Raw genomic sequence first — 25,115 nt, 5'->3', positions numbered from 1 at the left:
ATTGAGGGGGGAAAGACAGTGAGGACAGCTCACAGTGAAGGAGAAATGAAAAATCACCCAGCATGACCACTGCCCTTGGCCACTGTCCATCTGACAGCACCCGCCCATGGGTGTCAATGTGTGTTTGTTTGTGTTTTAGGGGAGCTTTGTCTATACGCATGCATGTGAGTCATAGAGAAAAAGAAAGGTAATGTGTTTTCTGAAGTGAAGGTAAAGTGTCTTCCTGAAGACAACCTGATTTTCGGCGTTATGCGTGGGTGTCTATTTCATGATAATTAGATTCACTGTGCAGCACTGCAAACTGCAGCAACCTGACATGCGCTTTAACTCACACAGGCATGTCATGTCCTCACACTTGTTAAAAATGGATTTTTACACACTCTCGAGAAAATGTGTTTGGAGTAAAAAAAATAAAGGCAGCTCAGCTTGTCTTTTTTTGATTCACGACTCTTCTTCTGTGTCGGAGGCTGTGGTCGCCGTTTCCTCCTAGGTCGTGTGTTTTCCCCTTGAGCCAAAGGCGGTTGTCAGAGGTCTTTTGTATTCAGTGAGAGTAGTTATTGCCCTCTCACTGACTGTGGAAGGGAGGGGGAGCGGGCTGAGCAGGTGGACAGTCAGATCGTGTATTATGGGATGATAGTGGGAGGCTGAGAGTGGTGCACTGTGGGGAAAGGCATCCTCTGATTTCACATCAAGGATATTTTTTTTTAATCAGAGAGTAATTAACATGAAATTACACCCGGTAATAACTCAGATGATGGACATGTAATTATGTTTGCTGCAGTGTTTTGTTGTTGCACGCAGCATAATTGCAGCAATTTCTTCTTGTGTTTTTTCCTTTATTGTAATTTTTGCTTGTTAACGATTAATCAATCGACAGATAATGTATTTGCTAACTTTTTTCATAATAAATTGATCGTTTAAAATGCCAAACATTAGTTTGTTTTAGCTTCTTAAATGTGAGGATTTTTTGCCTTTATAGGACATTATAGTAACTGAATATCTTTGGGTTTTTGACTGTTGGACTAAACATGACATTTGATCAACTTGGCCTCTATTAAATTTTGATGTTTTGTAGACCAAACGATTTATCTGTTGATCTAGAAACTAATCAGCAGATTCATCGATAATGAAAATAATCATTAGTGTTGTACAGTACCTCAGAACATACAGTATCTTGGATTTAATCATAGATGAGTCACTGTATGTTAATCAAGTAATTCGTTAAAAACACAAACATTTTTTACATAATTTATCATAAGGAAAGATTGCTACAGCTGTGTTTGAATGGGTTTGATTTATTTACACAGATTTAACAGTATATGTGTTTAATCTTTTTTTCATTCTGTCGTCCAGCTATTGATGTCCAATATGCTCTCATCCTCTCACGCTATTGCTCGGTTCATGCTGTGAGCCCAGAGCTTACCCACTTCTGCTAATGAACACATGCCGTAGTAGGCAATAGACTACAGATCAATACACTCACAGGAAATCTCTTTCATTCACATGTACGGCACACACACACACACACACACACACACACAAAGTAAAACACTCACAGAGCGAAACACCATTTTGACACAGAGATCCTGTAAGGGATTACAATACAGAATGTACCAAAGGAGGAAGAGGAAGAGGAGGAGGAGGAGGAAGGACATGGAGGAGATGATTGTGCCACCAGAGCCAGGAAGATTGTAACACCTTAGCAACAAACAAGCCAAGCCTCCTACTGAGGAGGAGCCACGCAGAGCCACACACACACAAATACACACACACTAATAGACAGCTGAAGAGAGATGGATGATCCTGATGAAACTATTCTGGCAGCTGTATAAATGAGACAGGGAGCAGACACCCGGACTGAGTGTCTTTTTCCCCCCACAAACAAGCATCTATCTTTTTTTTCCCCGTTGTTCGCCTCTCTCTTCTTCTTCCCTCTCCCTGCCACTGATCTTTTCTCCTGCGGTCTCCCATCATTTAGCAGGTCCAGCTTGTGTGTGCAATGCTGCTGCTTTACCACCAGCCGTTATCCCCCCCCCACCCGCCGGCACGCAGGGAGGAAGATTGAGGGGAGGGGAGGGGATGGGGATGGGGATGGGAGGGATGAGCAATAAAGAGCAGGGAACCTGCACAGACTGAGAGGAGCAGCAGCAGAAACACAGAGAGAGAGAGAGAGAGAGAAAAGAACTGAAAGGGAAAGACGAGAAGCAGGATCCTTCTGCATTGTATGGATTGACTATTGGAACAAGGAGGGGCATGTAGAGGGAGGGACATTGGAGATTCCTAGCAGTGTGTTTGTGAGAGCAGGAGAGAGACACGCAGAGTGTGAGAGAGAAGAGCTGTGCATGTGTGAGGGTGTGTGTGTGTGTGTGTGTGTGTGATGTGGACTCATTGAACCTGTGCGACGGCGTCTCTATCGGAAAGGCTTCAGAGGTAGTCGGGGAGCTGTTTGAGCAGTGACTCGCCTCAGCGCCTCCTCTGTGCCGGCGCTGTGTTCTCATGCTCAATGCCTGATGCCCTCAGAGGACACAGGCTGCCCGGGAGACAGCGAGAGGGACGTGATGGCCGGACGCGCCCTGGCTCTGTCGTGCATCTCCAGATATCAGCCCGGGCTTCTTTTGGCTTCTCCTCCTGATCTCCTTCAGCCCTCATCAATGTCCTTCCTGTGTGTCTCTGTGAGGCTGCCTGTCTTCCTGCTGCCGCGCTCTCTGAATGGATGCTGCTGTCAACACACATGTGTGGCTTGCAATGAGAGCCCATGATCTGGACTGGACTGCATACAGCTCTGGGTGTACTGTGCCATGCTGCTTTAGGGTGACACTAATGCATTTTTAAAGACTTTACCTTTTCACGTTTCAGCTGCTGTTCATCACATTCTTGATGACGTATGATGCGGGGCACTTGTTATTCTGAATTGAATCCTGGTTTTTGCTTTGAGTGAAGAGGACGGACTGAGCGACATATAAGATGCGGGTTCTGCACATAAAAATACGGTCAAGTAAATAATTATCATCAGGAATGAGGCGTGAGACACCATTATGAAGATTTATTTGCCACAGTAGCTGCAATACTTATGCAGTGCATAGATTTTAATTGGGTGTTTTCTAGGAACAAAAGGGCCGATTGGGCTGCACTGACAGTGTGCTGAAGGTTGTCAGGAAGAGCGGATTTCTTTTCTGTATCCCAGAAAAATGAAAATTGCAGTCAGAGAAGAAATCCGTGACTGAAATTAAAATCCGAAACAAAGAAAAGGGGATTTGGGGGATGGATGAAACCAACAGACCCTCTGCTGTTTTATCTTCCAAAAAGAAACTTAATCTCCCTCCATTTAGTTTTTTGTCGTCCTGTCAGATTCTTTTACACCCCAATACGCTGACAAACTGTCAGTTGTTCATGTCGCTCCGTCTGGTTTCATTCATCTACTGTGTGTCCACTGAAGCCTGACCACATGAGCGGAGGCGGCGCCCTGCAGCAACGCACCACCTACCTCATCTCCCTCACCCTGGTCAAGGTAGAGGCTGTGGAGGAGAATGGAGGGGAGGCCAAGAACAGCACCCAGGGGAAGGAGGTGGAGGCCGGGCCAGGAGGAAGGGCAGGAGTGGAGGCGGAAGGAGAAGTACCTGCACGGGCTGAGAATGGAGCTGGAGCACATTGCGCTGAGGATGCTGCTATAATGAAAGGGAGCAAGTTAACTGATGAACTCAAAGATGGAGAAAGAAAACCCCTCAGCCATCTGAAAGATAAACCGCCCTCCACTGTCGATGTCCCGAGAAAAGAGAGTGAAAAGCCACCGTGCAACCTCTCAATCCCCTTACCTGCTGAGAGAGTGACAGTTCAGAAGACAAAGTCTGCAGAGATAGACCTAACCCCAGTTGAGAAGACCCTTTCCAACCCAGAGGCAATCCAATGCAGGTCCCCATCACTGACCACAACACCACCAACAGAGGTGGTCGAGCCCAACCGCACCCCAACCAGGACCAGCCTCCCTATCCGTCCGGTGGGACAGAGGCCTGTGAGTCTGCTGAAGTCTCACAGCAATGTGGCCACCCGTGGTCGCGAGCCCAGGGATGGTAGAGAGCGCAGCCCTACCTCAGCACAAAGCCTGGATCGGAAGGACTGCCGCATGCCAACACGCTCACCAGGGCCTTGTAGGGCCTCATGGGCAGAAGCAAGCAGACCTGAAGGATGGAGGGACCTGCGGGATGAAGCTCCAGCTGGAATACCTCTAGAGATTGGAGGTGGCATGACTGCAGTGATGAGAGACATCCCCAGGAAGGAGAGACTAAAGACAGGTTCGGCCTCCCTACCTGCGCCTGCTACCCAGGCCCCCAAACCAGGACGCAAAGGTAAAAGCCGCACGCTGGATAACAGTGACCTGAACAGCCTCTCTGAAGACCTGGGGCTGGCTAGGGAGGCCCAGCAGGCACAACAGGGCCAGCGAGGCTCCGCTAAAGACAGGAAGATGCTCAAGTTCATCAGTGGCATTTTCACAAAGAGCAGTTCAGGGGCAGCGGGGTCATCCTCCACAGCACCTCCTGTCTATATACAGAGAGACTCCAGTGAGGAGGAAGGTAGGAGGTCACACACACAACATCACTGTCACCTCTTCAACTCTAAATCCGCCCTTCATGTTAACTACATCCACGACAACAAACCATTATCAGCGACACTCCTCTCTTCACTTATCAGAGCCCCCTCATCTGTGCATTGACATCCATTTACATTGAGCGTGGGTGTGGTTGATCCTTTCATAGAGCCCAGCGCAGAATATATTTGCAGGCTATAATACTGTCACGTGCCAAGAGATATTTTCCCGAAGCCATGAGCGAAATTGTACCATGTACAAATTGATGACAGATGAAGTTCTTTGATCTGAAAACTGACAATGGAATCATCTTGGACAGTCGTAATCTAATTCCCCTCAGAGCGCGGGCAGATTTCACACCGCTGGAGGGGTAATCTCTGCACTCACACACACACACCCCACACATACACACTTAAGCAGCGTTCCCAGCATGGGTTTAAATCTCATAATGAAGCCAAAAGGGGGAGAGGTGCTGGTGGCATGATCACAGATGGATTGCACTGCTCCAGTTGATATTTGCCTCAGCTTTAATTCTGTAAAGCTGTAACCGTTGGAAAGAGGGAAAGACATGAGGCGATATTTGTTCACCCATGTCAAAAAGGGAAGTGTGGATCCACAGCCAATCAAGAACATTTCAAATCCTGTCTTTGATATTCCACCCACTAGATGTTCTTCCACTATATATTTTTTTATTTTCTCCCTTCGCTCTCACTCTTTGTCTTTGTCTCTGCCAGGCTTTCCATTTAAATTCCATCATGTCAAAAGCATTCTCATGGCATTTTAAGATTTAGGAGTGTTGGTTGTGAGTTACCATCGCTGCTTTTACTGCCCTCTACGCTGCTTGTCGACGGCTGTGGCGTACAACAGTGCGCTTTCACAAACATGTTTGCTCAAAGAAAGAGCGCGCGCGCGCGTGTGTGTGTGTGTTTTATGTATTCATTCACTCATTGCGTATTCACACTGTTACACATGCACACTGTGGATTCAGTCAAGTAGTGAGACTGCCGACTGCACACACTCACACACACAAATTTGCACACGTTCATACACACACTCACATACTCGGGGCAGGAGGAAGTGTTGCCATGGCAACCGGCAGGACTGCTGCTTCTGCCGCTGCTGCTACAGAGGCAGAGCCTGATGAAACAGAGGGGTGGAGGAGGTGAAGGAGAAGGCTGTGTGTGTGTGTGTGTGTGTGTGTGTGTGTGTTTGTGTGTGTGACCGTGCTTTGACATGGGCTGAGAGGATTCTGATAAAATTCCAAAAACAGAATTAAGTTTGAAAATTGGCAGTTTTGTATGTGAGCTACAGGCTACGTATGGGGGTTGTAGTGGATCAGACGTGATTGGTTTGGAGCAGGGAGCGTGGATAATTGGCTTTCTGTCGAAATCTGTGTCGAGGCAGCAGAAGGATCACACTGTCTGATCACTTTTGGCAACAACAGCAGGCCATAAAGAGAGCTTTGAGTCAGCAAGACAGACAAAGATAGACAAAGTCTCTGAGTGTGTGGTAGGAGTTGTCCTTTTCCCCATGGAGCTGCCTGCAGCTCGTGTGTAAGCCCCTTTTTTCTGCATCTGTGGCACATCATCACCCGCTGCATCTGTGCGGTCTTGGCCTGCATGCTCCATAAATTTAGAACCAGGCTCGAGTTTAATCATCATCTGTCTTTGAAGGACGCATCACACATTCACACCCTGGATAGCAAGCGTTACATCTGTCAGACTAGCCTCCCGAAACCTCTTGGTCTCCTCTGTTGTCTTTCTCCATTTTATTCCTTTTCTCCTTGTGTATTTGCATACACATTTATTCTATCTCTCAATTCATTTTTTGCCACGCTAGCAGCATGATCCCCAAACCTTTCCTCGAGCACAAGTTTTCACTTATCCAGTGAAATATTTCAACATCTACTTCATCATCATCAGTTTAGTTTAGACATTCATGGTTCGCAGATGATGAATCTTAGATTGTTTCTTTTTAGTAAATCAGACTAGGGGTCGGTTTCCCCCTTGGTGTGAACACAGTAATCACACTCAAAACAACTATAAACTATTCCATTAACATGAGAAGCTTACCGAACACATCATCTGTTTGGTGGTAAGCATATCGTTGTGCATGCTCAATATTAGCTCCCTTGTTCTGCTCAGTTGTCTGTAGTCTTTCTTCTTTGCAAAGTGATAAAGAGTACAGTATTTAAGACGTTTGTTCAAAGTGCGTTCGGCATTCTGCTGCTATAGTTTTGCCTGGTATATAGCCCAGATAATTATTACCACGACTTTGATGCAAACTGCAAATGCAAACTGTGCCATTGCTCCATGTTAAATTGCATAGCAATGTTTCTCTCACAGAAATCTGCGCTTGTCCAGAACACAGGACCTTCTTCTTGTATTTACTTTCTTGCTCCTGCCCCAGACACATCTGACCAATAAGCAAAGTTCTCACATGTTTGTTTGAAGTGATGCATTTTGGATCACATGGACTTTTCTTTGTGTGAGAAGAAACCAAGTTTACAAACTCATTAACTGATTCAGACCAGATCAAATAAACTGTAGGTGTGAAAATACCCTTTATGACTGTGGTGATCCCCTGACTTCATCTGTAGTAGCACCATAATCAGGTTTCAATTTGCCCAATACTTAGGTTTATGAAAAAATCCTTGCAAAACTAATGACATCCCCATCAGCCTTAGCTAGCGTGATAAACTAAGATGGTGAATGTGGTAAACACTATATCTGCTAAAATTAAGCACATTAGTCAGCCTCGCTGTTCACCCAGCTAATACTAAGGCAGTCTAAAACAGTCCTGCAACAAATCCTCATGAAAGTTATAATGTTGTTTAAAGAGTTGTTGGTTCAACTTTACAATTATACATTTTGGAGGTTGCAGTTTGTAATGCTGTTGAACTGTATTACATTATAGAGAGAGGTGTTTCTGTTATTTTGTCCACCCAATTCATATCAATCCCATCTAACGATATGTAAATAAAAGAACACATATTTTTGTGTAATGTAATACAGTTCAACTCCAAACTCCAAAATTATAATACAGGATTTATTGCAGAGCTCAGACTCCATTAGTTTTTGCTAGGTGTCCCCGATAAACTGGTCAATGAGTGTATTTTTTTTCTGTCTCTGAATCAGTTTTAGTCTCTCCTCCGGCTATTTCTTTCACTCAATTCTCGTCCCTCTGAAGCTGCAGCTGGGTGTCTGGGTGTGAGCGTCATATCACATTCGCGGCATGCCACCTCTTTTGCCCACTAGGGACGTTGGCACAGCTGTGTGCAACCCAACCCCTCCAGACTACTGTACTATACGTGCATGTGTGTGGTCGTGTGAGGTTTCTCCAGCACACACACACACACACAAAAACAACACTCAAACTTGTCTCAGTTCATTTTAGAGCTGAATCGATTAGCTGATTAATCAGTCAGTTGGAAGAAACTGGTAAATCATTTCAGTATTTTTTCAACATTGTCTGCTTCTGGCTTCTTCAGTATGAGTGCTTCTTCTCTGTTTTATATCTTATATATATCTTTAAATGTCTTTGGAAACACAGACATTTGCAGACGTTACCTTGATTTCTAGGATATTGTGATGGTCACTTGTTGACTATTCTTTTTTATTTTTTAGTCAAAAGGTTAATCAGTCATCAGACTAGTCAATAATAAAAATAATCGTTAGCTGCAGCTCTAATTTATTTTAGTTTAGAGAGGAGATGCAGTTCAAACCCACAGCGGAGTCTTTGAATCTTTGAATGACACCTGAAGTCATCCATCCAGTAAAGGGCTCAGTAACTCACCACACAGCTGCAGCACAAGGGGAGAAAAGTGGATAACGAATGGCAAGGCCACACCTTGTTGGATCCCCTGTTGTGACTTAAAGGTTATATTCATTTAAACGACCTGCTCGGCCGCACGTGCGCTTATGGCGACCAGTCACGCAGCAGCTGTGTGATTTATTGCTCTCTCACATGATGATGGCTGCCCTTTTTACTGTACATGATCAAAATGATGAATCTCTCTCATGTCTCTGCCTCACTGACTTTGTCTCTGTCTCTCTCTCTGCAGTAAATATTGCCCACAGCCAGGAGTGGACACTGAGCAGATCCATCCCAGAGCTGAGACTGGTGAGGAAAATGTATACCACTCACAGCCAGTACACACCTGTATCAGAGACTGAAGAATTAATTCATAATTGTGTAATTTTCTTTGGAGAGGTTGCTGTAATAAAAAGTCTTTAATGAGTGCAAACTCAGCAGAACTTTATGTAAAAATCTTTCTTGACACTCAAAATATACACTATATAATTATTTAACTATAACTAAATATAACTATATGCAGAGGTGGAGAATAAATAAAGTTACTCAAGGTGTTAAGTTAGTGTAACCCTACTTAATATATTATATTCACTCTGTGGACCCTTTATTAGGTACACCTAAAACTGTTCTACCGTAAAGTCTCCTTTTATGACGCCTATAATCAGCTGCGAAAGTTAGTAAAAACGGGCCCCAGTGCAGGCTATTATGACGGGCCCTTGGGTTCCACAGTTGGGAAGCAAACACACTACTGTATTAACAAAGTACAGAAGTCAGAGAGAAACTTCAGAAAGAAAGAATCAGAACCATGGATAGTGCTGTCACTGTTGAAATCCTGAAACTTCACTACAAACACCTGAGTGCAGGGTAGGTGTCCACTGTGGCGCTGAAATGACTGCAGACTATTTTGGGCATTGTACAATGAGCTCACAAATCAAGGACAGAGAGGCAAGAGATTATGGTAAATAAGACAGAAGAGCGCTGCAATACTAATCAACAACACCATGTCCTGAAAACTGTCCAGCTACAGCGCACACACAGTTTAATACCCATAAGCACATGTACATAATCAAACCGCTGCTCAGCGGCGACCTGACCCCATGGCCCTTAAGATACACCAAATGCCTTGAAAAAGCACTTATAGACTATACTTACTTACTTATTTGAATGGCATCCCACGAGCCTTGCCTTAAGCAAAATCTTCGACAATGTCCTCAGTAAAAAATCCTAATGCATCTAATTTGGGAGCTTTGTGACCCTCTCTTCCTGTTCTTTTCTCGCTTGTCTCTTCTGGCAACAACTTATTTGTTTGAATGGCATGACTGCTAGCTTGCAGGTGGGCTCTGCTGGTCTGCTTGTCAGATTTTGCGTTTCACCTAGCCGGAGTCTTGTCGTCTTGTCACATGATCAATTAGAAATGTAAGATTGTGAAACAATATATGGCTACACATATTACCCAGCAACCATCATTGCATATGTAGGCTATGTGACACGAATACCAAAGAAAATAAGACAATCTTCATTCTGTGTTGTCTGTGGAATTTAATTGTTTTATACTTTTCTTGCTACAGACTTTTTGATTAAACTACTGATTGACACCATGGCAAAGGTGGATGTGCACATTTGATGGTATACATACAACATGATCTCACATGACACAAAAAGGTCTAAGATAAGATGGGAATCTAGAGTGCAATTTACACTCTACAGTGTGCCCCTCTACAGACCCTCTGCAGTGTGGGCCCCAGTGCGGCTGAACTGTCTGCACTGTCTTTACTTACGCCCTTGCCTATAATGTTTAGTTTTTGTTGCCACAGTCATAGGGGCATTAAATAGGGAGGACACAAGATTAGAAACCCCTTTCAATAAAATAACACCTTTAACTACACTGAACAAGACTTTGAGTTCAGCTCACGATGAATGGGGGCCACTCGAAAATGTGCAGTTCCATCACACAGCACAATGTCACAGATGTAGCAAGTCAAGGGAGCGTTCATTTGGCATGCTGACTGCAGGAATGCCCACCAGAGCTGTTGCCCGTGAATTGAATGCTCATTTCTCTACCATAAGACGTCTCCAAAGGCGTTTCAAAGGATCTGGCAGTGCATCCTACCGGCCTCACAACCGTAACCACACCAGCCCAGGACCTCCACATCCAGCATCTTCACCTCCAAGATCGTTTGAGACCAGCCACCCGGACAGCTGCTGCAACAATTGGTTTGCATAACCAAAGAATTTCTGCACAAACTGTCAGGAACCGTCTCAGGGAAGCTCATCTGCATTCTCGTCGTCCTCATCGGGGTCTCGACCTGACTGCAACTTCGCACAGCCATTGAAGAGGAGTGGACCAACATTCCACAGGCCACAATCAACAACCTGATCAACTCTATGCAAACTCCATTTTTGAGTGGCCCTTTATTGCGGCCAGCCTAATGGACACGTGTGCAATACCCATGCTGCCTGATCAGCATCTTGATATGCCACAGCTGTGAAGTGGATGGATTATCTCAACAAAGGAGAAGTGCTCACTACAATAATAATAATAATAATAATAATAATCCTTGTTTGTAGAGCACTTTTCAAAAACAAGTTACAAAGTGCTTTAACAAGTGTAAAGAATAATACAAAAAACAAGATAAGAGCACGAAAACATTGAAAAGACTAAAATACAGATTAATATAAAATTAGTAAAATACAATAAAATAAAAGGGATAAAAATGATCCCCTTTACACAGATTTTGACAGATTTGTGAACAATATTTGAGAGAAATAGGCCTTTTGTGTACATAGAGAAAGTCTTAGATCTTTGAGTTCAGCTCATGATGAATGGTGGCAAAAACAAAAGTGTTGCGTTTATAATTTTGTTTGGTATATGACATCAATGATAATCATACATAACATATATAATGTCAACAGAAATAAACTAAATGTTATGACAGAGCTTTTGTGTTGGATTGCATTATATTGTACAGGTTAACCTAATAAAGTGGCCACTGTGTTGCTGCATATTACTTTGTCTTTAAGTATAGTATTGCTACTTCTGCTCAAGCAAAAGATCTTAACACTTCCTCCACTGCTGACTATATGCCCATATATAGATGAAATAAAACAATGAAGCAATCTAAAAGCACAAATTCAAAAGCTGCTGACAGACAGATTAAACTGATTAAAAGGAACAAAAACATATTCGATGGAGGAACTAAAACTTTGGGTTGAATGTGATTTAATTCAGTTTGAGAGTTCATTTTTGATGCATTATACTGTGCACGCACGCTCCCTCTGAATGAGCTTCATGGTGTTTTATTTCCTTCCTCCTTCTCTCAGGGCATTCTGGGTAGTCTAAAAAGTGGCAAGTCAGCGCTGGTGAACAAATACATCACAGGCAGTTATGTTGCACTTGAGAAGCCTGATGGTAAGAAACATAAAGTACATCTTCTTTATAGCGTGTCCTAACAGTCTCTATTTATTTATTGTGTTCTCAGATATGTCTGAGCATATTTCATCCAGCCCGGTGTGTTTGTCACGCTGCTGAATAACTTGTCTGTCATTGTCATTGTCCTTGTCAGGTGGCAGATATAAAAAGGAAGTGCTGGTGGACGGACAGAGTCATTTGCTACTGATCCGGGAGGAAGCTGGCCCACCGGATGCACAGGTGCGCCTTTGTGTATGTGTGTGTGTGTGTGTGTTTGTGTGTAAGAGACAGCAGTTAGTATGCAAAACAGAAAATACCTGCAGACTTGATCATTCATCATCCATCATCTTGTTCCCTCCCTTCAGTTCACCAGCTGGGTTGACGCAGTGATCTTGGTCTTCAGCCTGGAGAACGAAGCCAGCTTCCAGGAGCTTTACCAGCTCTACAGCCAGCTGAATGCACACCGCACAGATATCCCAGTCATAGTGGTCGGCACCCAAGGTCAACACATGACTCATAGTCCTGTACATCTACATATAGGGACTAAATCATTCGTAACTAGATGGCAGTCAGAGTTTACACTGTAAAACATTTTACACTGCATCTGCTTTAAAATATATGTTTCCTTGAACTAACTGAACTAAAGTTGAATAAGTTTTGAATAAGTTTTAAAAATGTAAAATCAAACAAAGTTCAATTATAGATGTTAAGTTCAGTTAACAACTGTTCAGTGTGACATTGTAGTTCACAGTTTGAAGAATCAGTTCTTCTTTTGACATATAGGAACCTACAGTTGTGTGTCCAGTATAAAGACGGCAGACGGCCAGTGTCATGGTTAACATTGTTTTCATTATTAAAAGGAGAAACAACTGTGATAGACTGTATTTTAACATGTAATAAATACACAAAACAAGTTTCTATCATGATATGTTTTCAACAAAAAAGGGAAGTTTTAACTATCAAACAATGCATGCTGGGAAACAGAGCATGTGAGCAGAGTCCTAAACAAACTGGAGCATGGCCTTATTTCCAGCTCCATCCTGCTTCAGTGTAGTTTTGGCTGTTCAGTTTTTTTCAGTGCTAGGCTAGAATTTAAGCAAAACATTTCAACATTTCAACTTCGAAAATGTTAAAATATGTTTTATTTTAATGCATTCGAAGCATTGGTCAGACCTCAAGCAGCAGTGCTAAGGCTGTAAAAGGGATTACAATTTGAAAGCCAGTTATTTACGTGCAGTTACTGATGTCACTAACACTTTGTTACTTGCTTGCTTACCGGGGGTTTGATGGCGATATCAATTTCCTCTCTGTGAGTTCAGCGGAAGGAAGGCTGAGTACAGGAGCTGGAAGCTTCACTAAATAATTAATCAATTTGTAAAGAAAAAAGGGGCCGTCAGATTAATCAATAAAGATAATGATCGACAAGTAAACTACAAGCCTGTATTATATATACCCCTTTGCGGGACTTTCTCTTCACTGACCTATTTTTTAATTTTTTAGATAAAATAAGTAGCACCAACCCCCGTGTGATCGAGGATCAGAGAGCCAGACAGCTGTGTATTGATGTGCGTCACTCACTCTTTTACGAGACCTGCGCCACCTACGGGTTCAATGTTGACCGAGTCTTTTCAGAGGGTGAGTTCACCGAATGTTTATCTGTTTTGTGAGGACGAGCAGCCTGATTCACCTGTTATTAGTCACTGATGTTACAAACAAACTTGTGACACATATTTCTGATAGTAAGTTGAGTGAAACAGTTTAATGGCCGCTGTGTGTTTTTACAGCTGCCCAGAAGATTGTAGCTCAGAAGAAGCAGGCGGCGCTGCAGGCCTGCAAGTCTCTTCCAAACTCTCCTAGTCACTCTGGAGGCTCCACACCTGGATCAGCATCGTTCCCTGGCCAGGTACCACATCCTAACAGCTGTAGTTAGCTTTGACTTAAGACACTGTTATATGTGAAAACACAACAACAAATCTTCTTATTCTTCTTCTTCCAAAAGAATTTTTGTTGTTTTTATTGATTTGGATCCCCATTAGTACCAAGGTACAGCAGCAACTACTCTTCCTGGGTCCACACAAGTGGGCTAAACATTACATTATAATGTGAAACAACTACACAAAACAAACAATGAATCAACAACAATAAAAATACTAATGATGATAATAACAGTGACAACAAGTACCCCATTATCTCTAAAATAGTCAGTAAAACAATAATTGTAGTACCATACAGTGACAATTATACATTTGATACTATAGAGTGGTGGGTTGTAACTAAGTACATTTACTCAAGTAGCTTCTGCACTTAAGTACAATTTTGAGGTACTTTACTTGAGTCTTTCTATTTTATGCTACCTTATATTTCTACTCCACTGCACTAGCTACTTTGCAGATTTAGATTATTAATACAAATTATAGATCAACTAATCAATGATTACATCTGTAAAGTAATCTAAAATGAGCTAACTTTACCAGCTGCAACATTAAAGTCATGAACACATGAATGCATCAATAATTATAATCCAGTAATATAATACTGTATATATAATTCTGAAATGCTTTATTCAGCATAACAAGTACTTTTACATTTGTAAAGTATATTTTGATATATTTTTATCGAAGCAGGATTTGGTGGTCACAGTGGTATTTCTACTTTTACTTAAGTAAAAAAACATATTCCACCACTGCTGCTATATAATATATGCACTAAAATAACTTTAACAAGCTGTACTCTAAATAGTAGAAGAAAGAAATGAAACAGTATGAGCCTAAAGTTTATATACATTTTTTTTATTTCTTCAATTAACTGACTAACTGTGCAGTTTTAACATTGACTGGTAAAATATCAGATCTTAACTGGGCAGCATTTCACTTCTTACATAAATCTTTGTACCATATTTATATTTTCCAATCCTAAATGTATGGTTTATGTAATTTAACCCACAGTTCCTTATTCTCAGCAAACATCTTTTTATCATCATCATTTGTTTATCCCAAATAAATTATTCTCAGCTTGTTTTCTTCAATATCAAGTCGCCAATTCAATAACTGAGCTATACTCTGTTCCCAACCCACATCTTTCCACTACAGACTACTTTTGTGCATAACCAAAAAATAACAGCAATGTTTTGCACTGATTCACACACAGAAATATTTCACAGACCCAGACACCTTGTTTTAAAATCCTCAATCATCAGGAGCCGTAACTTTCCAGTTTCAGAAAGAACACTGGCATTTCGGTGTTTAATACTAATACCTTCAGGTGTGAAACTTGTTTATTAGTTGCTGTTGTTCTTCTGTTTAAGTAAACACAATCTTTCTCCAGTCTAGACAGATATTACATAAGACCTGATAAAAATAGGATACTGATGAAAGTGTTGTGTTGTTGCCATGCTGGTGTTTTCTTCAACATTAAAGCACTTTATTATTCTGCTCACCTCCATAAAGCTTCAGGAGAATTTCTCTTTGCATTCCTGATGCCAAAATATTTCAGCACTGAAAATTACTTCTTTAAAAAGGTGTTCCATTGAAATATATACATATATCTTTTAAAAACATGACTAAAGTAGGATTTTCAGAGTCAAAGTGAGAATGTGGCGTTCTCTCTCGGTGGTTTTGGTGGTTAAGCATTCACCTGTTACATGCATTATAAAGTTAAAATCGTCTATCAAACTGACATCTAATTTTCAAAGCCATCTCCAAGAGCGTTCATCACCTCCGCTACATCCATCTCAGCTCCATGAGTATCACATTCACGATAATCGATGGCTGAAAAATTCATACTGTCGATCATCGCCCACTTTTTGTACACTTACTTCACCTGTTTTTCATCTTTCATCCCATTCTCACTCTCTCCATCTCTTCCCTCACTCTCTCCATTCCCACCCCCCAACCCTGCTCCCTGACCTCCTGACCCCGCTGTCCTCATCCTCCCCCGCTTGCTCCTCCTCTCAGGCCAGTAATGGCCCAAGTAGTGGCTACGTCTACTCCCTCCCCTCCACCCCTGTGGTCAGTCACAGAGAACTGCGGGTTGCACAGGGAGAGGGGGGAGGCAGCGTCAACGCACGATCAATGAAGAGCATCCCCAGACGGCCCTCCCTCTTCAAGGTCAGTTGTCACCAACTGCCGGTGTCTCACACCTTTTAGTTTCCTGTCATCTCTCGCTCTCATTTCACCCCATTCAGCTCCATGTCTGACGCTCTCTCTCTGCTCAAATCGTCTGCTCTTTATAAACATGTTTGCTGCTGTTGGATTTGTTTCAGAATCGGGACACAGACAAGAAGGCTGGTGATGGAAAAGGAGACCTGAGCGGCGTGCGGGGCGTTCCCATCAAACAGGTTCGGTTAACAATACAAACAGTGCCAGAAATACACTGAATTTCCAATGAAGTGGGTATCTACATGCTTCAGTTTGCTTGAGGCACAATCATTTGTACCAGTTCCCTCTTTAGTAACAAGGTGGGAACAAAAACACATGTCTTTTTATTTTATCTTACATAAGCAGCTTGAAAAAAATGAGCTGTTTCATCCTTTTCAACCTTTCTCAAGGGTGATCTATTAATATTGTGCAAGTGCTTTCAGCTACTGTTGTCAGGCCATAGATTCTGTAACGCAGCTACACTTTGAAGAGATTGTCTCTGTTGTGACGACTCTAAATTTAGGCAGATTTGTTTTTTTTTTTCTTGCAAGAGCAGTGACCTATTTATTTTATTTTTTTTGACAGAGCATCCTATGGAAGCGAAGCGGTAGCTCTCTGAATAAGGAGTGGAAGAAGAAATATGTCACCCTGTCCAACAATGGCACGCTGTCTTACCACTCCAGCTCCAGTGTAAGAAAACACCAGTAAAACACAGTGAAGATTGAAGAGTCCACTGTGGAGAGAATATCTGCAGAGTTTTATATTTAACCACAGTTTCAGTTTCAGTGGTGTTCAATACACACCACATTGGTCTCTATAATTGCTTTGAAAACTTTAATATAGATTTTTTTTGTGATTTAACATTTGTATAGCCATTGAGTTTCCTGCACCACTGAATAGGACCTTAATGACAAACAACATAAGAATAATCAAACAGATTTAGAGCGAGCCTGAGTAACATTTGCTAAACAGTGACAACTGACAATAGAAAGCCTAAGTGCCTCCCTTCTGCTTCCCCCCATGGGACCTTATTTTGGAAAAACACGTATGGTAGTCACCAGCAACAGACAACTAATTTAAACTGAATTCAATATTAGAATTTGTAAGAGGAAGAATGACTTCTTCTTTTAAAAGTTGCACGGTCTTGTTTATGTTTATTCCTGGTGAAAATGCCTAACATGTGAGATGTTGTCGTTTTCAGGACTACACACAGAACATACACGGAAAGGAAATCGACCTGCTGCGTGTGACAGTAAAAGTTCCTGGGAAACGTCCTCCGAGAGCCGTCGCCCCTGTGGGCCCCTCACTTGCGCCCCCCGGCTCTGTACCTGGAGTTAACGGGCTGAGTAAGGAGCAGACAGCCGCTGATAGCACTAGTACAGGTACTTCTTATTGTGAACATGCATTATCACTGAAGGTCTGAGTTTAATTTAAAAGATAAGGATGCTATTATTTTTATACTTTTCTTGTTATCTATTCAATTCAATTCAATTTTATTTATATAAGCGCCAAATCACAACAACAGTTATCACACAGCGCTTTTCATAAAAGAGCAGGTCTAGACCGTTCTCTATGGTGCTATTTACATAAACCCAACCGTTCCCACCAAGAGCAAGCACTAGGCGAAAGAGGCAAGGGAAGACTTCCTTTTAAGAGGCAGAAACCTCGAGCAGAACCATGGCTCAGGGTGGGCGGCCATCTGCCTCGACTGGTTGGGGTGAAGGAGAGAGAGAGAGAGAGAGAGGGAGAGAGAGAGAGAGAGAGAGGGATGGAAGGAGAGAGAGGGGAGAGAGGAAGCCTACACAATATACACACACAGAGGTACAGACAGCGAAGGTGATGTTGCTATAGACTAAATGAAAAATGGTACAGATATTTATAGTAGTGTTAATGATAACAGTCGTAATGTTAATGATTATAATAACGATAATAACAATAGGACTAGTAACAATAGTCGTTGCAGCAGAGGGTGTCGAGCAGGAACACGGGGGCAGCAGGTGACCCGTAGCCACAGATCCAGACTCCACAGCTCCAGAGCCAGAAACACCTGCAGGAAGTGATAGGAGGAGAGAGGAGAGAGACGAGAAAGCACAAGACTACCAGAAAGGGGAGAAGTTGTGTTAGTAACATGCAATAATGGGATGAGGTTGCATACAGAGGGAGAGAAAGTAGAGGAGAGAGGAGCTCAGTGCATCATGGGAAATCCCCCTGCAGTGTAGGCCTATAGCAGCATAACTACAAACCCCATGAAAAGATCAAAATCAACACTGTGTTAGTCTGTCGCTAAATACTTCACCCTATATTGTTTCTGTCACTCTGCCCCAAGTTCACACTTTCATACTGAAGAAGTAAATATTTTTTTTTTGTACAGTTGCGTTTTTCCATTTTACGCTATTTTATACTTCTACACAAGTACATTTCAGAGGGAAGTATTGTACTTTCTTAATTAATTTAACAACTACAATCACTTTTCAGATTGAATTTGTAAAATATTATTGTAATAAATTAAATTAAACTACCCAAGTATGTGAAGCAGTTAATATTAGCTTTAACTTAAACAGCCACAATATTAAAGTGCCTGCTTACTGATCTTATAACATGATAATGCAACACTAACAAAGGAGTATTCTGCATAACGAATAACATATGATTTCACTCTTGCACATCATATGAATATGATTTACTGTATATAAACTTCTCACTTCCTCTGTCAGTTCCTCAGTTGTGTCCTGCCACCCTTTCTGTGGTTGATGACCGGTCTGGTGGTTTGTCACCTCAAGGAGGAGACAGAGGACTTCAACGCTGCCCCTCCTCGTTGTCTGCCAAAGCGCAAAGTGTTGGTACGTATTACTGGAAATAAAACCCTTACGGTCATTGCCACCAGTTCTAAAGTACTCTGGTTATACAGCTTCTCTAAAAATGCATAAAGCTGCTGTTATAAATGTGTTTCATTATTTTTGCACCGAATGTCAGATGCTCTTGAAGGGGCAGCAAGTCCTTTTGCTGGGAAAGACCCCGGCCAATCATCTCCTATGAGCGACAGGAAGAAGAACAGGAGGAAGAAGAGTATGAATCAAAAAGGAGATGCAGCAGTTGGGCAGGCTGAAGGTAACATAACTTTCAGGGTTTACCAAGAACTATTATTTGCATGAAATACATCTACTACTGGTAGTATTGTGATAAAAACATATTTTTAGAATGAATAACTACAAAATGAATGCATTAATAAAACACTAAAGTATGTGTTCAAGGCAATTTAAAGAAGGGCAGCATTTAATTCTTGCAGTCACCACCTGTTAATATAAACAACTGGAACCTATTAAATAATTGTGTTTACATATTCACATTATTTACATATTCCTACACAGTTTTCCTTTCTCTCATGCCTCTGTCTTCTACCTCTATAGCTTCTGTGAGGATACAGATTAGTGAACATGCTCTTCTTTCTCTGAATATTTATAACAGCCTTTTCTTGACACTTGTACTTGTCTTTCTCTGTTTCTCTTTTTCCTTCTCCTGTGCTTATCTCTTGCCCTGCAGCCAAACGCAAAATGTGGAAATTAAAGAGCTTTGGTAGCTTGAGAAACATTAATAAGACAGGTAACAAGTGAGGGCGATGGAGCTGAAACAGCTTGTGTTGTGATTTACATACAATATCTTCCCTCTGTCTGTTTCCCTCTTCAGTGTGCCTGACATCCCAAGCTCGACTTGTCCATTTGACTTGTGTTTATTGTAATAACCCCAATACTTTTGTGTTCTCACCTTCCATCAAACTGCTGTTTTGTGTTGTTTTGCATTTGTTTTTGTTTTTTTGTACTTCCTTCACTGACTATGGATTCATAACGGCCATTATATTAATCAATACAGTAATTGAGTTGTCTTTGTACAAATCTTACTGGAGTTTTCATTTTTACTTGCAGATGAAGAGAATGCTGACTTTATCATAGTGACCTTCACCGGGCAGACGTGGCACTTCGAGGCTCAGAGTTTGGAGGAGAGGGACTCGTGGGTGTCAGCTATAGAGAGCCAGATCCTGGCCAGCCTGCAGTCCTGTGAGAGCGGCAGAAACAAGGTGCACACGTTTTAAAGGCAATAAAAAACTAAGAGAAGCCAGATCCTGCAAGCGCACACATTTTCATTCAAAGTCCGAACAGTTTTGGTTATTTTTGAATTTGTGTTTTGCTTTTTCTCGATGTCACAAATGTCCCTGGTTGCCTCTGTGTGACAGGAATGAGACAGGATTTGATGGTACAAATACATCTTTTGAATAAACTGTGTGACCTTACTGTCCTGTTAGCAACTGAGCTAATGAGTTTGCTAACTGACATTTAGCATGCTTGTACAAAGATGTTTTTTATTTCCCTCTTCAATAAAACTCTTATTTGAATAAAATAAAAAACAATAATGAGAAGGCACAGCACAGCAGCTCTGAATGCTTTCTTGTCTGACTAGTCTACTAACATGTCCCAGCTGGCTAGCATGTTAGCAGTTAGCTCTCCAGCTACAGTTGTTTATAAACTAGCCCTGCAGGTGTTAACTGTCACAAAGCTTTTCCAATCAAATATTTCATGAATATGCCTATAAGAATTTCACTGTGACACATTCTTGTGTGACCAGGCCTTCAAACGCTTCATAAATAATAACTAAGGAAGCTTCTCTGTTAAAGATACCTATACACACTTAAAGATACTGAATACAAAACGTTATCAGGGGCTTTAAAAATATTCATTGTGTTATCCTGCTTAAAATTATGTAAGATATGTGTGAGAAAGCTTTTTTACATCCTTTTTGTAAACTTAAATGTGTCACCACAATCAGTACACATGATGCAGTGTCAACAATGTGGACGGATGGATGTGACATGACTTCACTGAGCTATGTGCTGTGATTTAAGCATTCACAATAAGGCCACGATGGATTTTAACTACCATTTGTTCTTGTAATATAAGTAACTGTGTGGATAAATTATTTAAATAGTTGTTTGTTTGTGTGTGTGTTTGCAGGCTCGGAGGAGCAGCCAGAGCGAGGCTGTAGCGCTGCAGGCAATTCGCAACGCCAAGGGCAACAATCTGTGCGTGGACTGTGAAGCACCAAGTGAGTTCTTTAATGTTGACATCTTTCCCTCCTGTTGCAGATTTCTTCTGGAGGATAATTCTGCTTTCATGCACCATCCACAGCCTGCGGTGGTGTTATTGTTTACACACTTTATTTCTACCCAATAAATGGTGTTAGTTCATTATGGGTTTACTTTCTTTAACCGGTCTCTTGTCCTGCAGATCCCACCTGGGCCAGTCTCAACCTGGGTGCGCTGATCTGCATCGAGTGCTCAGGCATCCATCGGAACTTGGGGACTCACCTGTCTCGCGTTCGCTCGCTGGACCTGGACGACTGGCCCGGAGAGCTCACGCAAGTCCTAGCTGCCATCGGAAACCACATGGCAAACAGCATCTGGGAGAGCTGCACCCAAGGCAGAACCAAACTCACACCTAATGCAACACGGTGGGTACAACCCATCGCCAGATTGATGAATGCGTTTTCAGACAGAAGCTGGTTTCAGTACATGCCTGTACAAAACTGAAAGCAACTTGCAGAAACAGAATGTCTTAGGCTAGCTTCTCCTTCCTTGGTAGGTAATAACACAAAACGAAGTTTTAAGCAGAAAAAATGTATTATTTTAAAGTATGTAGTGTATTTATCACCAATTAAAACTTAACTGGTGTTAACAGTTAATAAATTATTAATATCTTGTGATCATTCATAGCTTGGTAGCTGTATTTAGCATTATATTATCCCATACATTTATGAATCCTTACAATTAAATGTATAAACATATGTTTATACATATGTACAGATCATTCACGTGTTTAAAGCTCATGTAGACTTGATGAGCATCAAGGCTTCTTCATTATTTTGGAAATAGCAGTTCATAGCAGTTTAGACTTCTTCTGTACTTTTACTAGCATCTCATTGTCTTCATCAGTGGATGTCTCAATTGTCATGGAAAGTGAAGAAGTATTTATTAATAAATAAATGCTTAAATACTTAGTATTTAAGTATTTAAGCATAGTTAGCATGCTTAAATACTTAAATATAAAATTTGAATAAAATACTTCATATTTAATATTAATATTAAATATTAACTGTTATATTTACAGTCATTAATTATCTGTTGCAGGAGTTACAGATGCTTGATGACAATTACATTAATTGCATTATTAATTGTTTATATACTACTTATAAGAGCTACACCAGGGGGGTTAAAATAAAGTGTTATCAAGAAGCATTTCTGTTGCTGCATTCAAGTTCTTATGGAAAACTCAGAACTCATAAGATATGACGTATAGCAAACTTTTTTAACCACCAGAAACAACATAGTAAGTTTGTAAAAAGATCTCAGAATCTCAGATATCAGGAATAAGATGATTGTAAAACAGCACCACAAGTGCACACTAAGATCACTATAATTTAACCCTTGTTAATCGTGTTCTGTGCATGACTGGATGTCCGATGTGTGTCTGTTTTTATAAGTGAGGAGAGGGAGTCTTGGATTCGCGCTAAGTATGAACAACGGGCGTTTGTGGCGCCCCTTGAGCCAGCCTCGGGGCCCCGTCTTCCAGGGGAGGGTATGCCGGTGTGGCTGCTGACTGCGGTGACTGAGAGAGATCTGCCCAGACTCCTGGTCCTTCTGGCCCACAGCACCAAGGAACAGATCAACGCTGAACTACCCGGGTCGACTTCACTGCCTCGCACAGCCCTGCACGCTGCTTGTCAGCTGGGGGATGTAGTCATGACCCAGCTGCTCGTCTGGGTTGGTTTCTAATTACTTTTAACATTCGTTTAGATTTTTACAGTCCTTCTTTGATTCTTCATACTCGACATTCTGTATGATGATAGATGCTCATAAATGAGAAGGGAAATAGATTGTAAAAGGCAAAACAGTTTCATAATAAAGTAGGACATAGTAGTAGTACTATTTAAATTTCATGCAACTTTATACTTCAATTCCACTACATCTCAGAGGGAAATATTGTACTTTTTGCTGCACTACATTTGTCTGACAGCTTTAGTTACTATTTATATAACAGACTATAAGTTGCATTTCCACATTTGCTGATTTATAATTTTTCTTATAAACTGAAGGCTTAAGTCTCCTCCTTCCTAAACCAGAAAAACTATTTAAACTCGCCCACTCCAGCATTAGCTGGAAAATACATTGTCACAAATCCGAAAAACAACAGGTCTGTTTTTCTGAGCTCATTAAAAACGTGGACTTTATAGAGATACTTGGTTCTCACCGGAGAGCAACGCTACAAACATATGAGGATCGTATAGAATATAATGAATTGCTGTAGATTAAACTACCCAACAGGATGTAAAGTAGTTAAATTACTTCAACCTTGAACATCTACAGCAGTAAAATGCAACATCCACATTAATGCAGCAGTAAAATTAATCAGAAACATCCTCTGTAATAGTAAAACACTGACATTTGCTGCAGAAATTTACTTTTGATACTTTGAGTACATTTTGCTGATAATACTTTTTCTTAAGTTTAGTGAAGGCAGGACTTTATACAAGAATACAAGTTAGTATTCCAGTCTTGGGTCTTGCAGACAAAGATGCTCAACTACTTTGTCTTAAGGGTGCTGCAATGCTTAACATGTAGTTTGTAATAAGAAATGCACCTAATTCTGATGGTTTTCAGCAGCAGATGTTGTTTGAACAGCAAAGAGCTGCATTTTACCGCACACACTGTTCTACCTTTAATCAATATGTATTCTAAAAATAAGCTTACGTCGAGCAAATATCGTCTCTCTGTCCCACAGTATGGAATCGATGTCAAAGCGAAGGATAACCAAGGCCAGACGGCTATGAGGATGGCCAGAAAGACAGGGAGCAAAGGCTGCATTGATATTTTGCTCCAACACGGCTGCCCCAACGAGACGTCCCCCCCCACTGCCACACCCGTCCTCTCCCGCCGGTCCAGCACTGCCAGCCTGGGCCGAACCAGCTCCAGGAAGCGGGTGTCGTAGCGTGAACTGAAGATGCTACCACACAGCAGCTGGTGACGACTGGAGGATGCTTATTAGTTAGAAACCTTTTAAAACAGGGAGACAGCTGACTTTGGAGAATCTATAACAAAAATTACAGGACTATATCATAGTACTAAGGATTTAAAAATGTTTCTGAAGACTGAACAACATATCAAGCAATTTAAAAGCAATATTCATTGAATTTGTTGATGACAGATATATTGCTGAAATACTGTGTTGTTGTCGACCTCGTTTTAAAATGAATCAAGTAGAACTTTGTAGTCGTCTTCTGTAATTTTAGACCAGACACTTGAACTGTCTCTGTTTCACTTCCTCCAGAAGAAGTGCAATAATCCAGCTATGGTGACGAAAAGCAAGAGGTTGTAGAGCGAGCTGTGTCGGGTGACTGGATGGTCACTGTTGTGAGAGAATCAGTGCATCGAGAGGGTGCTGCTTTTATTCAGATTTGTTGTGACTGGACCAAAAGAGCAATTATTTTCTTTGGCTTTACAAACAAAACCTACAATATGTCATGTTGTTAGTTATGTGTGCCTGTCGCAGCAGTATAAAGGTCAGCTTGGCCAATATAAACTGTTTTCCAGTGACAAATCAGCTGAGATTATTCTGCTTAGACTAGAAAAATGAATAGTTTGGAATATGAAATATGTCAGTGTTACTCTTACAGGTCAAAGATATGGCATTTTAATATTCTGTACATGTAACTATACTACATAATTAATGTTAAACTCTGTAACGAAGACACAACTGAAAAATCAAAGACTCAATTTTGTAAATGATTTCTACTGGTAGTTTTGAAAGTATGTCAAGTTTGTTTTTTCATCATCTCTCATAATTTCTTATTCTCCTACACGTCATGAAAGCATAAGCCAGTAAACAAATGCTTTAACATTATGTAAACATGTGGTTTTATTTGTTAAAAGATTTATTTGGGATGGCCAGACGACTGCATAAAGACTATGACATTATTCATATTACTGTTGTGTAGGTCCCATGAGTTTACAGTGAAGTACGAAGAGTTGCAGGTGTCGTTGTGACTTCGGACACTTTGTGGGTCGTGTGAATCCCTCGTGAGCTAAAAGAAATGGTTACCGGAATAAAAAAAACTTTTTTTTTTAAATTAG

General features: G+C 41.3%; 1 protein-coding gene and 2 long non-coding RNA genes across 3 annotated transcripts; 1 reads left to right on the top strand and 2 right to left on the bottom strand.

Moving 5' to 3' along the window:
* The first annotated feature begins 3,445 nt into the window (after positions 1-3,445).
* agap2 (ArfGAP with GTPase domain, ankyrin repeat and PH domain 2) lies at positions 3,446-24,885 on the top strand. Its single transcript, XM_046056065.1, has 19 exons — positions 3,446-4,568; positions 8,646-8,704; positions 11,717-11,804; positions 11,959-12,044; positions 12,170-12,305; positions 13,305-13,439; positions 13,589-13,707; positions 15,758-15,910; positions 16,066-16,140; positions 16,526-16,630; positions 17,142-17,322; positions 18,655-18,780; positions 18,914-19,048; positions 19,481-19,540; positions 19,861-20,012; positions 20,944-21,034; positions 21,217-21,439; positions 22,469-22,748; positions 23,767-24,885. Exons 1-19 carry the CDS (start codon positions 3,446-3,448, stop codon positions 23,971-23,973), a joined length of 3,534 nt encoding a protein of 1,177 aa, XP_045912021.1. The 3' UTR covers positions 23,974-24,885.
* On the bottom strand, positions 11,653-13,144 carry LOC123974984. The gene is made up of 3 exons (XR_006825979.1): positions 13,081-13,144; positions 12,122-12,256; positions 11,653-11,752 (listed from the first exon to the last, which is right to left on the bottom strand). It is a non-coding gene; the product is annotated as an uncharacterized LOC123974984 (long non-coding RNA).
* Positions 18,079-21,430, bottom strand: LOC123974983. Its single transcript, XR_006825978.1, has 4 exons — positions 21,297-21,430; positions 19,837-19,990; positions 18,904-18,970; positions 18,079-18,759 (listed from the first exon to the last, which is right to left on the bottom strand). It is a non-coding gene; the product is annotated as an uncharacterized LOC123974983 (long non-coding RNA).
* Positions 24,886-25,115: the final 230 nt, after the last annotated feature.

Source organism: Micropterus dolomieu, linkage group LG08 (assembly GCF_021292245.1).
Source record: "Micropterus dolomieu isolate WLL.071019.BEF.003 ecotype Adirondacks linkage group LG08, ASM2129224v1, whole genome shotgun sequence".
Lineage (NCBI taxonomy): Eukaryota > Metazoa > Chordata > Actinopteri > Centrarchiformes > Centrarchidae > Micropterus > Micropterus dolomieu.
This window is presented reverse-complemented; position numbering and strand designations above follow the sequence as displayed.

Excerpts from the sequence above, each read along its gene's own strand:
- agap2 (XM_046056065.1), top strand. The coding sequence starts at position 3,446 with ATGAGCGGAGGCGGCGCCCTGCAGCAACGCACCACCTACCTCATCTCC. Across the intron at positions 12,306-13,304 it reads CATAGTGGTCGGCACCCAAG|ATAAAATAAGTAGCACCAAC; the intron begins GTCAACACATGA and ends TTAATTTTTTAG. Across the intron at positions 16,631-17,141 it reads CTTACCACTCCAGCTCCAGT|GACTACACACAGAACATACA; the intron begins GTAAGAAAACAC and ends TGTCGTTTTCAG.